Raw genomic sequence first — 14,599 nt, 5'->3', positions numbered from 1 at the left:
GCTTTTATGTGGATGCTGAGGATCTGAATTTAGATCCTCTTTGCTCACCAAGCCGTCTCCCCTGATCATGACCTTGCACTAATGATTCTTATGCTTCCACCTCTTGGGTGTTGGGATTACAGGTGTACATACCACCATGCTTGGTTTTTGCAGTGCTAGGATCAAAGACATGGCCTTGTGCATGCTAGGCAAGCACGCTGTCAGCTGAGCTCCATCTGAGTCCCCAGTCCTGTCCCTTTAAAGCCGAGCACCCCTTCTGCTGCTGCTGCTGCTGCTGGGCCCTTCAGTGTCCTTGCTCAGCCGTGTTAGGTTTTTCCTGAGACTGTGTATGATGCCAAGTGCAGAGAGAGAGCCAGCCTCCCGGCGTTAGTGCAGATGTCTCCTGCTTCACCGCTGTTTGGGAAGGGCAGACCCTTGCAGCTATTTTTATTGCAATTACTCATTCTCTCCTACCTCAGTAAGCCTGTGTCTTGGAAGCACGAATGTCTGGTTAAATGTGCATAGCCTCTAATTATTGATCTACCTTTGTTCACACACGAATGACTGCAACTTAAGCTTTTCTCCTGGACTCCTTCTGCAAAGAAGACAGATTTCACTTTCTGAAAATAGAAAGGAATGTGGTATCTTGCTGGTTCTGCGGTTTCCTTGTTTTGCTGGATTACAGTTAGATGTTCTGGATTAGAGTTAGATGTTCTGTATGTCGGGGCTGGGGTAAGGCTTAGTGGTAGAGCCCTAGGCTGCCATATGTGAGTTCCATCCCTCCCCTAGTGTACACAGAGCCCTGTGTGCCCACATCTGTTAAACAGAAACTGTGAAGGCCCTTCCTAGCCTGGGAGTTCCTGACTCGCCCCATAGGTCTCTACCTCAGCCTGTTTCCACACCTCTTCAAGAGGCCATCAACTTGGACTTTAAAAGTATTGGCACCATGACTGTGACCTCACCCAAGCTGCCCCATAATCATCCTTTCAAAAAGGATTGCAAAGTAGATTTTTTGAGGCATGTAAAATTATTCCTTGGTGTCTTTGGAGACAAAGTTCCAATAAGAAAGCTTATCAATTATACTTTTGTTTCCACTCCAAAACTCATGACTGCTCACTCAAAGGCCCCTTGTTCCTGCCATAGGACATTGCTTCCAGTGTCCGGATGAGTGGCAGCAAACCCTGGGCTTTGTATGGGACATTTATTCCCTGGGGAAACAAATGGCAGTTTGAGATGGGATGGGGGAGGGAGAGAGAAGGCTTCTCCCTGAGGAGCATTTGATGTGGAAGGTTCTGAATGAGGATCTCTGCATCTGTTATGGCTTGTTTCTGGAACTTTTAGCCAAATAATAAAAAGAAACCTAGTAGCCCAGGGAGTCTGTTTGGAATATAAACATAAGCATTCTGAGTTGAGGTTTGGACAGATGTCATTTTTGGGGGGATGGGGTGCCGCATTCTTCTTAAAGAACAGCATGGGATGTCTTGATTTCCTTGTTACCTTGGTATCGAACCAGGATTCTTCTTAGGCAGTTGTCAGCCCGTCTGTCTCCACAGGGCAGCTGCTTGGCTGTGATACACTGCCTGATAAATTTTTGTGCCGGGGAGGGGCTTAGCTTAGGCCAGGGTGATTTTTCAAGGCAGAATTGGGCCATTCACTGGAAAACACTTAGTAACACATGCAGTGTTGGGGAGTAACCATTTCTATGTCAGGGGTAGGAGTGGGGGCGGGGGGAGGTGGGGGGGTACACAGACGTGTCATTCACTTGTGTCTAGTTTCCTATGCTAAGTGGAGTCTACTCACTACAAAATTCCAATTTATCTTCTAGAAAATTCCATGTTATCACTGCAAAAAGGACTTTATTTCCAAATAGGTTTGTTTTTAAGCAAGTGATTTGGAGTGGCAGAGACAAAGGTGGAGAAAGCAGTGGCTGGCAAGGCCCACTCAGGTTCGAGGGAAAAGCCTTCGCAAGGGAGACTGGGAGACTTTTGTATGGCTGCCCTGCCCTGCAGATGCTAGGATTCCAGCCCCCAAATAGACTGCAGAATTCAGCTAGGAAGCTGCTCTGCCTTCAGGAGCCTCAGGACCATCACTGTTGTCCTAGAGGGCTGACCTGTAGCGATGAGTAAGAAGGCTCCGACAGAGCGTCAAATACATGACAGAAATTGTGTCCAAAATTGCGCACAGTTCCTGCAGCGCACAGTGTAGGCGCCTGGCTAGCAAGGCAGTGTCGCACTGCAGGCTTCCTGCGTGCTGCGTCAGAAAACAGAGGCAAACACCGAGTCTGTTTTGGAAATGTTCTGAAACCAGTCTATTAACACAGTGAGTCGTTTGAAAGGCAGCTCTACGTGTTTGGAGAGAAACACACGGGCTTTTATTAGGGACATGAAACAAACTCTTTGAGCCACAGCATCGCTGCGGGCGAGTGTAATTGCCAGGATTAATAAATCACAGCTGCGAAAGTTCAGTCCTTGGCAGCCTTCCTTATTCAGCTCTTCTCCCCTTGCCGGTTCATTCCAGATTTATGGTCTGCATTATGTCTGGAGCCCGCACCGCGCCTGCTCTCTTCCTCCTCGGCTGTTCCGCGCTTGCGCTGGGCATCGCCTTGGTCTCACCCGAGCCCCACCGCAAGGCTGAGTACTACATGGCTGCGGTGTACGAACACCGGTCGGTCCTGAGCCCAAACCCTCTGGAGCTCAGCAGCCGCCAGCAGGCCCTGGAGCTCATGAAGCACAACCTGGACGTCTATGAACAGCAAGTGATGGCTGCAGCCCAGAAGGCAAGAGCCGCTTTCGGGTCCTGTCACAGAGCCAGCTGCTCTGAGCGAGGAGAAACCCCAGGTTCTCAAGGTCCCCCTGAAAAATTGGGTCAGCTTGCAGATCTGAGTTGACGGGTTAGCTGACTGGCATCTTGCTACCCAGAAGTTAGTCAGTGGACCAACCAACTGCCCATGGCCCCTTATTAAATCAGGCCCCACATCTGACTCCAGAGTCAGAACCAGCATGTTAAGCAAGGTCATCCCCCAAGGAGTGTTTTCCCCAAGTTGAAGAAGCCCTGCCTAGGTCTTTGTGTGCCTTTGCCTAGGATTCAATGGTGAATTGTAAACAAGAGCTAGGGTTTGGGTCTGGTGCTGTAGCCAGCTGGTCCAGAATGGGTGCAGTTTGGGCAGTAGGAATTTGCACAGCCCACCCCTGGGGGACTATGATATTTACAAAGGAAAAACAAAACAAAATAAAAAACCAACACCTTGAAAACCATTGAGCGCAGTGAACTCCATGCTCCGAAAAGCATTCTGAGCATATGGGAACTTGTAAGTGCCCACAGAACTGCTGCCGGCTGTCTGCACATCGTCTGGGGTGCACTCCATCCAGATGGGGAGCCCTTAGTCCAGACAGAACAGGACCCCAGGCCCGCACCTTTGCAAGCCAGAAAAGGTGGAGGTGGAGGATAGGCTCCCCTGGGACAGGGAGGAGTGTGCTGCCTTTAGAAGAAGCTGTGGGGCGGGGAAGGCTGGGACCAAGCGAGTCTGAGCTTCATCCCTGCTGGTGTGCTCACCAAGCCCAGCTGCTTAGGAATGCCTGCTGCGCTGATTGAGAAGAGAGTCAAACCTCTGCCTCTGCTGCTGGCGTAGACCTGGCCATGCCAGCAGATCCCATCACCCCCATGCCCACACCTCGTGACCTGAAAGGACACAGCTCTCACTTCTTGGTGCATTTTAAAGTCCCGGGCTAGTTAGTGTGTATGGTTCGGCACCCTCATGGATGGCACTCTGTTGTCCCAACTTGGCACCTGGCTTTGTGGCCACCCTCAGTAGCTCAGAACACACTACTTTCCAGGTCCACGTGTTCCATTGTGCAACTTCTGGGAAGGTTTTGACCATAGTCTGACCCTGAGCTCAGAAAAGCAGCGGAATTCCACCTTCTGCACACCTGGAGGTAGTTTAGCTGCCCCGGTCCCCCGGGAGAAGATTGAGCTTCCAGTCCTCTCCAGGCTTCTGCTTAAACTCTGGGCACATCCCCACTGCTGTCTGAGAGGGTGGTGGCAGGCTTCTCTCAGCGCTCCTGCTCCAGATGCTGTTCCCAGTACACTTCTGGCAATAACACCACACTGTGTTTCCAGGGCGCTTCCTTTGACACAGACCTCCCCCCCCCCACTTGGGCGGTCAGCTGACAACCCGAGCAAGCCTCCTCCTCGGAGCTGCTCACCACTCCGGCCTGTCGGGCTATTTAGGGACCTTTTCCTGACAGCCACATAGCATTCACGCATTTGATACTTATCCCATTTATGTCTCTGCTGAAGTCAGTGTAAAATAAATCCCAGCTGTACCTGTAGGCCTCCCACCAGCACTGACCCACACAAGGGCAGGTCCTGTGGAGGAGGCTCTTAACGGCACAGTGCCACCTCAGCGCCTGCAGGTTCACCTCTCCTGGCAGGATCCTCCATCTGTCCGGGGCGCCTACCAAATGGAGCTCTCCGCTTGGAGCTCCCATCGTGGTCCTGTGAGCAGCGCCAGCTGCTCAGCTGCTTATGCGCTCTCCGGCGCCTCAGCTCCTCGGCCGGGCTTGTGGCTTGGAGCTCCACAGCAGACTCCCCGAAGACAGGAGCTCCTCCCAGGCTCCCCCGGCACAGAGGGAAGACGAGGTACTTGGATTTAGACTGTGCAGTCAGTCCCAGAGGTCGGTGACCTTCATTCCCCCGGAGTCCTTGACCTCATTGGGCCTGTCAGAATTCAGTCGAAGCCACGTAGTCACTGTGTAGACAGAACTGAAATGGCTGGCGCCATAAGACACTCTTCAAAGGTTTTTGTTTTTGTTGTTGTTGTTTTCTGAATAAAGGAAAACCTCTCTCCAAGTATAAAGTTAAAAGTGTGACTCCCAGTGGGGGGCTGGGGGGGGTGGCGCACGCCTTTAATCCCAGCACTCCAGAGGTAGAGGCAGGCAGATCTCTGTGAGTTCCAGGACAGCCTGGTCTACAGAGCAAGTTCCAGGATAGCCAGGGCTACACAGAGAAACCTTGTCTCGAAAAACAAAATAAAACAAACAAACAAACAAAAAAAAAAGTAAAACTTCCCCCCTCTTTATTATTTATTTATTTATTTATTTATTTTTTGGTTTTTCGAGACAGGGTTTCTCTGTGTAGCTTTGCGCCTTTTCCTGGCACTCACTTGGTAGCCCAGGCTGGCCTCGAACTCACAGAGATCCGCCTGGCTCTGCCTCCCGAGTGCTGGGATTAAAGGCGTGTGCCACCACCGCCCGGCTTCCCCGCTCTTTAACCCAGGGGTTTCACGTGTGAAATTCACTTTATTCTAAGGGAATGATCGATCAGGGAGTCAACTAAAATCACAAGCACCTCTCAGTCAGGGTGGTGACCACAACTCACGCAGATAGCTGCCGCATCTGTTTTTATTGCAGAGGTTGGGTTCAGACGATCAGTGGAGGAGAAATGGTGGCCTCTTACGTGTGAGGTGACCATTACAGATGGCATTTCTGAACATTCTCTATGGGGAAGACAAATGCTACAGAAGATCCTGTTTCATCTGTACCCAGATACGCGCAGGGGAAAGGACCAGCCGAATCACACAAGCATCTTTGTGTGAGAGGACGTGAATTCACTTTTTTTTTTGGTCTTCCAAATTTTTTCTGGTTAAAATTTGGAGCTTTTATACCCAGGAGGGGGAAACAACCCAAGTGCCGTCGCGTTGGCTGAGGAAGTGAGTGCTGTCGCACCTGCTATGGTAGAGGGCAGGCCTCCGCTGCCTGCCGCCTCCACCCTCTGCATTGGGCCAGTGTTCTAGGCTTGACATTGGAATCCACAGAACCGGAGAGCCCTGGGAGAATGAGGTGGGAAGAGAGCTGAGGGCCGCCCAGTTTGTTTCTCTCTCCCTGGGTGGCCGTAGATGCTCCGTGTGGAGAGAGGCCTACAGATCAGCAAGAGCCTCTAAAGGGACTCTCCGGTCCCCAGTGGGAGCTGCTTTGTGTTCAGCACATCATCCACGGCCCCCAGAATCCAACTGTGATTACTCAGTGGAATCTTTTAAACAAATGCTGCAGCCAGGCCTCACCCACATTCCAGTCCGCCGTTTTATGGATGGGCCTCCACATCAGTGTTTTTCCAGAAGTTCCAAGTTCTGCAAATGTCTTAAGACATGGGAGCATGGGTGAGGACTGCTGGGCTGGAGACAGCCCGTCTGTGAACAGGCCCAATATTCTAGGTGCTTCACAACTGGCCCAGCTCCCACTGTACCAGCAAGAAGGCAGCCTGTTTCCTTGGTGAGCGCCGTGGGCCCCTCCCTCCAGCCCCACATGCTCATGGTTCTTCTTAGAGGACACTGGCACATGTATGGCCATTGTCCGGCACTTGGGCGGTCAGCTGATGGCTGGAGAGTCCAGCCATCCATCACCTTCACAGCCCTGGGCAGTGAGCTTGCTGACGCTTGGCAGCCAAAGACCTGGTGCTTCCGTACCTCACAGCACTCTCCTCTGCTTTCCGCTCACAGGGCGTGCAGATTATAGTGTTCCCAGAAGATGGCATCCATGGGTTCAACTTTACAAGAACATCCATTTACCCATTTCTGGACTTCATGCCATCACCCAGGCTGGTCAGGTGGAACCCATGTCTGGAGCCCTTTCGGTTCAATGACACCGAGGTAGGTGAGGAGTCCAGCAGGCTGAGCAGAACCAGGTCCACGGCCAAAAGCCACAGCATGCTGCCTGAGGTTTGAAGGAGGTTTGGGATCCAAACCACCAAACCCAAACTCCTCAGGCCCTGTGCTGATAGGGGACATTACTCAGCTGTTGGTCTTTTCCTTAAGTCAAGATTAAACAAAACGGCACTCTAAAAGTCCACCTCCACCCCTGCCTGGCCCTCACCCGCTCCCTCTTCCGGAGGCTTCCCACAGTGGTGTGTGGGGCTTCCTCATCTTCCCTTTCACTGACATCCTGTCTAGTAGGGGACAGCCTCCCTTCTTTTTAACTCTTGCTATTTTAAGCACTGTTTCAATGAATATCCTGTGTGTGTGTGTGTGTGTGTGTGTGTGTGTGTGTGTGTGTGTGTGTGTATTTGTATGCATGTTCAAGTTTTCCCATAAAAGTCTTGGAAATGGAATGTCTCAAAGGCTAAACACCTTTAATGTGTTTTCAAATACTAAATTTAGAGATTAAGAGATGCTTATCTCACTTTCTGTATCTCTGGTGTTAGCTTATGAGCCTGTTTTCTGCCCTTGGGTTAACAAAGGATGGAATACTGAGCTTTCCCAGTCCAACAAAGGTGAAAAATTCTCCAGCTTAGCTTTTTGTTGTCACTGTTGAGTTTAAGCGTCGTTGCAGAAGCTTCTTACCTTGTCCTGTGACCCACCTGTTCATATCCTTTGTACAAGTCTTACAAGTCTTTTCTTCCTGACTTATGATAGTTGTTTATATAAATTAGACACAATGCAGGAGCTTTTCTCCCAAAAATATGATCCCAAAGGCAGGATTTAAACTTACTTATTTTATTATTGCCCACTGCAGGTCCTCCAGCGCCTGAGCTGTATGGCCATCAAGGGACAGATGTTCTTGGTGGCCAATCTGGGCACAAAACAACCTTGCCTTCACAGTGACCCCGGGTGCCCACCTGATGGGAGATACCAGTTTAATACAAATGTGGTGTTCAGCACCAACGGGACCCTTGTTGACCGCTACCGTAAACACAACCTGTACTTTGAGGCAGCCTTTGATACCCCTGCCGAGGTGGACCTCATCACCTTCGACACGCCCTTTGCTGGCAGGTTCGGCGTGTTCACTTGCTTTGACATCCTGTTCTTTGACCCCACCATCCAGCTCCTCAGAGACGCTGAGGTGAAGCACATTGTGTACCCCACAGCCTGGATGAACCAGCTGCCACTCTTGGCAGCCATTGAGATTCAGAAGGCATTCGCCACAGCCTTTGGTGTCAGTGTCCTGGCAGCTAACATCCACCATCCGACTCTGGGGATGACTGGCAGTGGCATTCACACCCCTCTGAAGTCCTTTTGGTACCATGACATGGACCACCCCAAAGGCCACCTTATAATTGCCCAGGTAGCCACAAACCCGCTGGGCCTTGTTGGGACAGAGAATACAACTAGTGAAATGGACGCATCCCATAGTAAGTTCTTAAAAATCCTGTCCGGCGACCCATACTGTGAGAAGGATGCCCAGGAAGTACACTGTGATGAGGCTGCCAAGTGGAACATGAACGCACCACCTACTTTCCACTCGGAGATGATGTATGACAATTTCACCCTGGTCCCTGTCTGGGGAAAGGAAGGCTACCTCCAGGTCTGCTCTAACAGTCTCTGCTGTCACTTACTCTACGAGAGGCCCGCCCTGTCCAATGAGCTGTATGCCCTGGGCGTCTTCGATGGACTCCACACAGTGCATGGCAGTTACTACATTCAAGTCTGTGCCCTGGTCAAGTGTGGAGGTCTCGGCTTTGACACTTGCGGGCAGGAGATCACAGAGGCCCAGGGCCTATTTGACTTTCACCTGTGGGGGAACTTCAGTACTTCCTATATCTTTCCTTTATTCCTCACCTCAGGGATGACTCTGGATACCCCTAACCAGCTCGGGTGGGAAAATGACCACTATTTCTTGAGGAAGAGTGGACTGTCCTCTGGCCTGGTGACAGCCGCTCTCTATGGGCGGCTGTATGAGAGGGACTAGGTGGTGTGTGGTCGCTGGGATGGGCTCCGCCAGCGCGCCTTTCCACAGGCCACAGACCCCACGTGCTGGGACCATCTCTGCCCAGAGGGTGGGAAGCCACTTCCGTGGCACTGGATCCCACCCTGGGAACTGTAAGGAGATGGGAGAGGCAGTTCCTTCTTCCTTTCCACATAATGACTGAGACCTTTTCTGGTATTTTCTATTCACATACTTTTTCAAGCCACACCTTCTTCCCACTACACAATTGGTTTTAAATGCTAAAATAAAAAAATAAACATCGGTTGCTATTTTACAGTTCCACAGAGCACTGGTTGGTTTGGTTTCGTTTCGTTTCATTGTTGATCTAGTGACACACGGTGCCGGTATTCTCTGAGCCTCAAACACTTTCTGTGGTAAGAAACAGATTCTCAAAGCACAAGCTGTGTAAGAGGACGCCATGGTAACCGGTCCTATTCTGGTCAGCAGGGACTCTGACCAGCTGAGGTGGCAATACCAGAGCCACCTCAGCGTTAGGAGTGTAGCCCTAGAAACAGCTCTTCCAAACAGAGGCTTTCTCACTGGCGCCTTGCTGTCAGTGGATGGATGTGCAGGCAAGCCTTGGAGTAACTGGAGGAGTGTGGAGCTGGGGAAGGGGAAGGGGCTGGAAAATGTTGAAAGAGCAGGCTAGGAAAACATGAGTAATAGAATAATTCCATCCAAGGCATCTCATCCAGGGACTCCAGAGACGTTAATAAATTGGTTTAGCTTGCTCAACTCTGTGGGATACAGTGAGACCGCTCTAATTGAATTTGCACCCAAGAAGTCGCCTTTGTTGCAGAGAGACAAGGGGCTCCAGAAAGCTAAGCTGTGGGAGCTGCCTGGCCAGCCTGCTGCCCGCACACATTTTTGCTCAGTCCGTCACAGCAGGTGTTTTCCAAGGGCCCACAGAAGCACAGGGCAAGGGCTGCCCACAGTAACAGCTGCACACCAGAAACGGAGAAACTACGGGTAGTATAGCGAAGATATTTATAGGCCACTAATACCTAATTTGCATCCAAAGTTTCAAAACCATTTAAAAATATTTTACTTCTATACAGAGTAATTGTTTCTATTATACTTTTTTTTCTTTTTGGTTTTTCAAGACAGGGTTTCTCTGTGTAGCTTTGTGCCTTTCCTGGAACTCGCTTTGTAGATCAGGCTGGCCTTGAACTCACAGAGATCCGCCTGCCTCTGCCTCCCGAGTGCTGGGATTAAAGGCGTGCACCACCACCGCCCGGCCTATTATACATTTTTTGAGTGCAGAATGGATATATTCTTCTGAAATTTGCCTCTTAAATGTTGCTGTTTAACTCCTTTAAAAATGTGAGTGTGTGGTGTGGTGTGTGTGGGCACATGTATCATGGAGTCAATTTTGAGGCAGATGTAGAGGCAGACAGATTTCTGTGAGTTCTAGACCAGCTTAGTCTACATAGGAAGTTCCAGGGCAGCCAGGGATATATAGTGTGACCCTTTCCCAGAAAACAACAAAAATACAAAAGTGTATGATATGAAAACTGCACTCTTCCCATTCTCTGGCAGGGAAGTCCCTCTTCTGGTCCCTGGCAGGATAGCTGAGCATGTATCCTGGGTTCCAGTGGACAGCTCTTGCAAGTGTTGTTCATTGACCTTGTTGTTCATTGTAACTGCACAGGACTAGGCAGTGTGATTTAAATTCCTGGTGCTGTCTCATCCCTGGAGCAAGCCATCATGTCAAAAGGGAAAGGCAGCCGGTGGCCTCAGCCCTGGTTGACTCACAGTTTGCAAAGGCTTGGGATGAGTCAAGTCTTGAGGAAATGAGCAGGGATGAACAATTCAGAATCCCTCAGGAAGTCCTGGGATTCCTGTGCCCTAGGAAGTCCCCAAGGATGGTGCAGGGCCTCTCCCACCAGATGACAGTCTCCACCTGCTCTCAGTGCAGACATTGCCAGGAGGCGGGAGCTGGCAGGCAGGATGTGGCTCCAGATGTGGCTGTCCACAGTCCATGCTGCTTCCCTGCCCCCAAACCCAGAGAGACAGGAAGTTTCTTAAAAATGCGTATCACTGCTTCATGCCAGGATGACCCAAAGGAGCATGAGAAGCAGGTATAGAAAGGCTGGCCCTGAATGCAGACCAGCTTCAACCAGTTCTCTCAGTAAGTGACAGTCCTAGGCACCTGTCAGATCTGCATTGTGTCACACCGTCTGGAGCCCAGACCCTCCTGAGAGTCACTCTCCAATGACAATTCAGAATGAGTTGCTCTTGCAGACAGAAGGGCAACAGCAAATAAAGGCAAGGCGGCAAGACAAAAAGACTCTCACAATTAAAAGGAGCTGCCAGAACAAAGGGAAGGATGGGGAAACGGAGAAAACCAACCATTTCTGGATAAAAATACACCGATGACTAATGGTTGTGATATGCCTTTGTTAGCTATGATCCTGAAGTTCAGGAAGCAAATGGCAATCCTGACCACAGCACGCAGGCAGGAAGCCAAGTGGACTTTCGGTGGAGGCAGACTTGGGGAAGTGGCTTGCTTAGTCTGCATGGGCTCTTCTGGAGGTACAGCTGTGCCTAACTGGCCTTTCTCACAAAGGAAGGAAGGGCACAATTGAGATGTATTCACACTGAGCTTAACATCTGGACCCTAGAGAAGCAAAAAAAAAAACCAAAAAAACAAACAAACAAAAAAAAAAAACAAAAAAACCCAACAGCCTTCTTGAAGATTGATCCAGTTCCAGTGTCTACCACCCATGCCACAGGGGCAAAAATGCCCCCTGCTGCCCCCCCCCAAAAAAAACTTGCCTGAGTGACCACTTCATGGGTGAAACAGCATGGGACTGTGTTAGTTAACATGGCTGTTGTAACAAATTCACAAACTTAGTACTCAAATAAACACCAGATGGATTCTACAGTCATGGTATTGTACAAAAAGGGCTAGGTTTAAATCAAGCATGACACCTGCAATCCCAGTACTCAGGAGGCCGAGGCAGGAGAATTGAAAGACCAAGGCCTGCCTGGGCTACATAGTGTGATCTTGTCTCAAAAACAGACAAACATAAACCAACAAAAAGTTTGTTTAAACTCAGGGCTGGGATGTGTAGCATAGTCCGTGAGGACCATGGAGGCTGTGCTATTTCTGTGACCACAAACAGCTACTCGAAAATGTAAGCCGTATGTGCAGGCTCACAGGGTGCGAGAATGTGGCCTCCAGCCTCAGCCCTGGCCAGCTGCAGCCCCAGCAAATACTCTGCTGCCCCCTGAGAAACAAGCTCCAGAGCCCTGAGGGACCACAGCATCTAAGAAGGCCCGAGGGATGCCATCTCCACTTTGTCCAGCACAAGCTGCAGTCTAGTCAGCTAAAAGAAGTGACTGAATTCTGGGGTGGCTTGTTATGCAGCAATCAACCAGAGCCGGCATCAGTGAACCATATGGTTTGGGCTGCTTGACAGTCTTTTTAAAAAAGTTAAAACTATAAAAGGTCAGTGAGGAGACATTAGCGGCTACTGTCTGTGTGCTCTGCTGGCTGTGGAGGGCTGTGGATCTGCACAACAATGGGTTTGAGCTGGGGAGGGAGGCCATTTGACCGGATTCTCCTGGTTGCTGCTGAGTTTCACAAGTCCTGTCCCCTTCTAAGTCACATACACCTCACAACCGACTGACCGGCCGACTGTCTAGTGGGCTCACCAACTAGTGGAGAGCCATAAAATAGTCATTTTAGGAAATGGAACAGTTGCTAGAATTTAGAATGAAAAACTGTGCCAGGCTTTTTCTTTTAGGCCACCAACCAGTTCCCAAATTACGACACCGAGACTTATTATTAGTTTTGAATGCTCGGCCTAACTTAGGCTTGTTTCTGGCTAGCTCTTTCAACTTAAATTAACCTGTTTTTTTATCTACCTTTTGCCTCGGGACTTTTTTCTTCCTGCCTTCTGTATATCTTAGTTTCACGGCTTCTCATGCCTGGCTGGCTGGTGGCTGCCTGGCTGGCCCCCGGTGTCTTCTTCTCTTTCTCCCTTGTTATCTTATCCTTCTTCTCAAACCTAGATTTCTCCTCTTATTTATTCTTTCTGCCTGCCAGCCCTGCCTATCCCTCTCCTGCCTAGCTATTGGCCCTTCAGCTTTTCATTAGACCAATCAGGTACCTTAGGCAGCCAAAGTGAAACAAATGCAACACATCTTTTCATAATTAAACACATGCAGCACAAAGAAGTATAACACATCCTTACATCATTAACAATGGCAGCAGAAACAAACATAACACACCTTCACAGTTAAAACAGTATTCCACAACATAAACAAATGAACCCATCTTTGCCCAGTTAAGATAATATTCCATAACAAAAAACAATTTAAGGGAGGGAGGAGGGAAGAGAGGGTATGTGTGTTAGAGTTCTTTGGAGTTACTCATTCTAACTTTAATATTCTTTATATGCAGTACTATGCCAGGCTGGCTTTGAACTCCTGATTCTCCTGCTTCCCCATATTGGGATTGCAGACATGATTGATTCACTGTTAGATCACAGACCCTGTAGCTTGCTCCACCCCACTTTGCAGCTTGCTGCTGAAAGGTTAGTTTATGGTCATATTGGGTGCCTGCTTGGTGCTCCTCAGATGTATGCCAGCCTAGGCAGGACCAAATGGAATGAAGATGCCTACCCTTCTGAAGATCCGTAACTCACAAACCCCTTTGCCTTTGGGATTTGGAGGGAAGGCTCTTCTCCTCCTCCAAGGCCACATTGTGCTGCCCATAGAATGACAGTGTGATATGTCTCTTCTAATGCTTTTCCACCTTAGACCCCATCAAGGCCCCTGTGGCTGCCAAACTCTCCCTCTATGAATCTGCTGTTTTCCTCTTACATTGCTAACAGTCACATTTATCCTGTGTCAGTTAAAAACAACCCTCCATTTATTTGTGTGGGAATATGGGTGGGGCACATGTGCCGTGGTGCAGTGTGGAAGCCAGGGGACACCCTGTAGGAGCTCATTCCCTCCTCTGTCATGCAGGCTCTGGGGACTGAAATCAGGTTGTCAGACTTGGAGGCAAGCACCTTTACCTCTGAGCCCTCTCACCAGCCCATCGAGACCAAGACAACAAAGGCCCACATCCGGAGATAACAGAAAGGCATGTTTTCTGTAAAATTAATGCATCTTCAAAGAATAGTTGCAATCCAGAGTTTTCTGAAAACATTAAAAGAACAAAGAAGGTTGTGTCCTCTGGTCTATGATGTGCTTTTTATTGGAACTGTTGCAAATGGGGCCGAACTGTGCCAAGAGTTTGACATATACATGAAACAAATGACTGTTTTGATGAACTAAAAACACAAAGATGTACTTGCATGCAAACCAATACTTTGGCATAGTAAATGAACTTAAAATGTGTTAGAACATTTTTTTTCCTCAGAAAGTATACAATGTGAGCCTTACATTCTACAAGCCGTGAAACACTTTATCTTAGATCTTTCCAAGGAATGGGCAATGTATGTTGAACATGTAAAATGGACATATGTAAATACAGATTCATTCCTGAAAAAGTAATGCTATAAAAAATTAAAAAGTTAAACGACATGCCAGATTTTAAGAGAACTGTTTGGGGAGCTGAGAGGAAGCTTGCTGTCCTACAAAATTGCTGTGTGACGTTGGGTTCACACACGTCTTTACCTCTCTGGGCCTAATGTTCCTGTCTCTGGGAAGGAGACTAAGCCAGCCAGTGCCCTCAGACACTCCCCACCCCACCCCTTCACTCCCCACCCCCACCCCGCTTTTTTTTTTTTTTTTGAGACAGGTTTCTCCATGTAGCCCTGGCTGTCTTAGAACTTGCTCTGTAGACCAGGCTGGCCTCAGACTCACAGAGGTCCGCCTGCAGTGTGTGCCACCACCTCCAATTTCTTTTTTTTTAATTTTCTTATTGTATATGTGCACAGTGTACATATGGAGGTCAAAGGACAGTC

General features: G+C 49.2%; 1 protein-coding gene across 9 annotated transcripts in view; it reads left to right on the top strand.

The window, feature by feature from the left end:
• Btd (biotinidase) overlaps positions 1-8,961 on the top strand; it is a 32,582-nt gene extending 23,621 nt beyond the window's left edge. For 5 of the 9 annotated variants that reach the window (XM_037208738.1, XM_028891211.2, XM_037208739.1 and 2 more), the window contains 3 exons: positions 2,497-2,755; positions 6,473-6,622; positions 7,485-8,959. In XM_037208738.1, coding sequence (XP_037064633.1) covers positions 2,501-2,755; positions 6,473-6,622; positions 7,485-8,657 — 1,578 coding nt within the window. In that variant the 5' untranslated portion in view covers positions 2,497-2,500 and the 3' untranslated portion in view covers positions 8,658-8,959. Of the gene's footprint in view, positions 1-2,496; positions 2,756-3,024; positions 4,618-6,157; positions 6,246-6,472; positions 6,623-7,484 lie in introns of those variants that run through there. The other 4 variants (XM_028891210.2, XM_028891214.2, XM_037208741.1 and 1 more) reach the window with 4 other exon arrangements.
• The last annotated feature ends 5,638 nt before the right edge of the window (positions 8,962-14,599 follow it).

This window comes from Peromyscus leucopus, chromosome 9, assembly GCF_004664715.2.
Source record: "Peromyscus leucopus breed LL Stock chromosome 9, UCI_PerLeu_2.1, whole genome shotgun sequence".
In the NCBI taxonomy this organism is placed as follows: Eukaryota; Metazoa; Chordata; class Mammalia; order Rodentia; family Cricetidae; genus Peromyscus; species Peromyscus leucopus.
The sequence above is the reverse complement of the archived record's forward strand: the minus strand, read 5'-3'. Positions and strand labels throughout refer to the sequence as shown.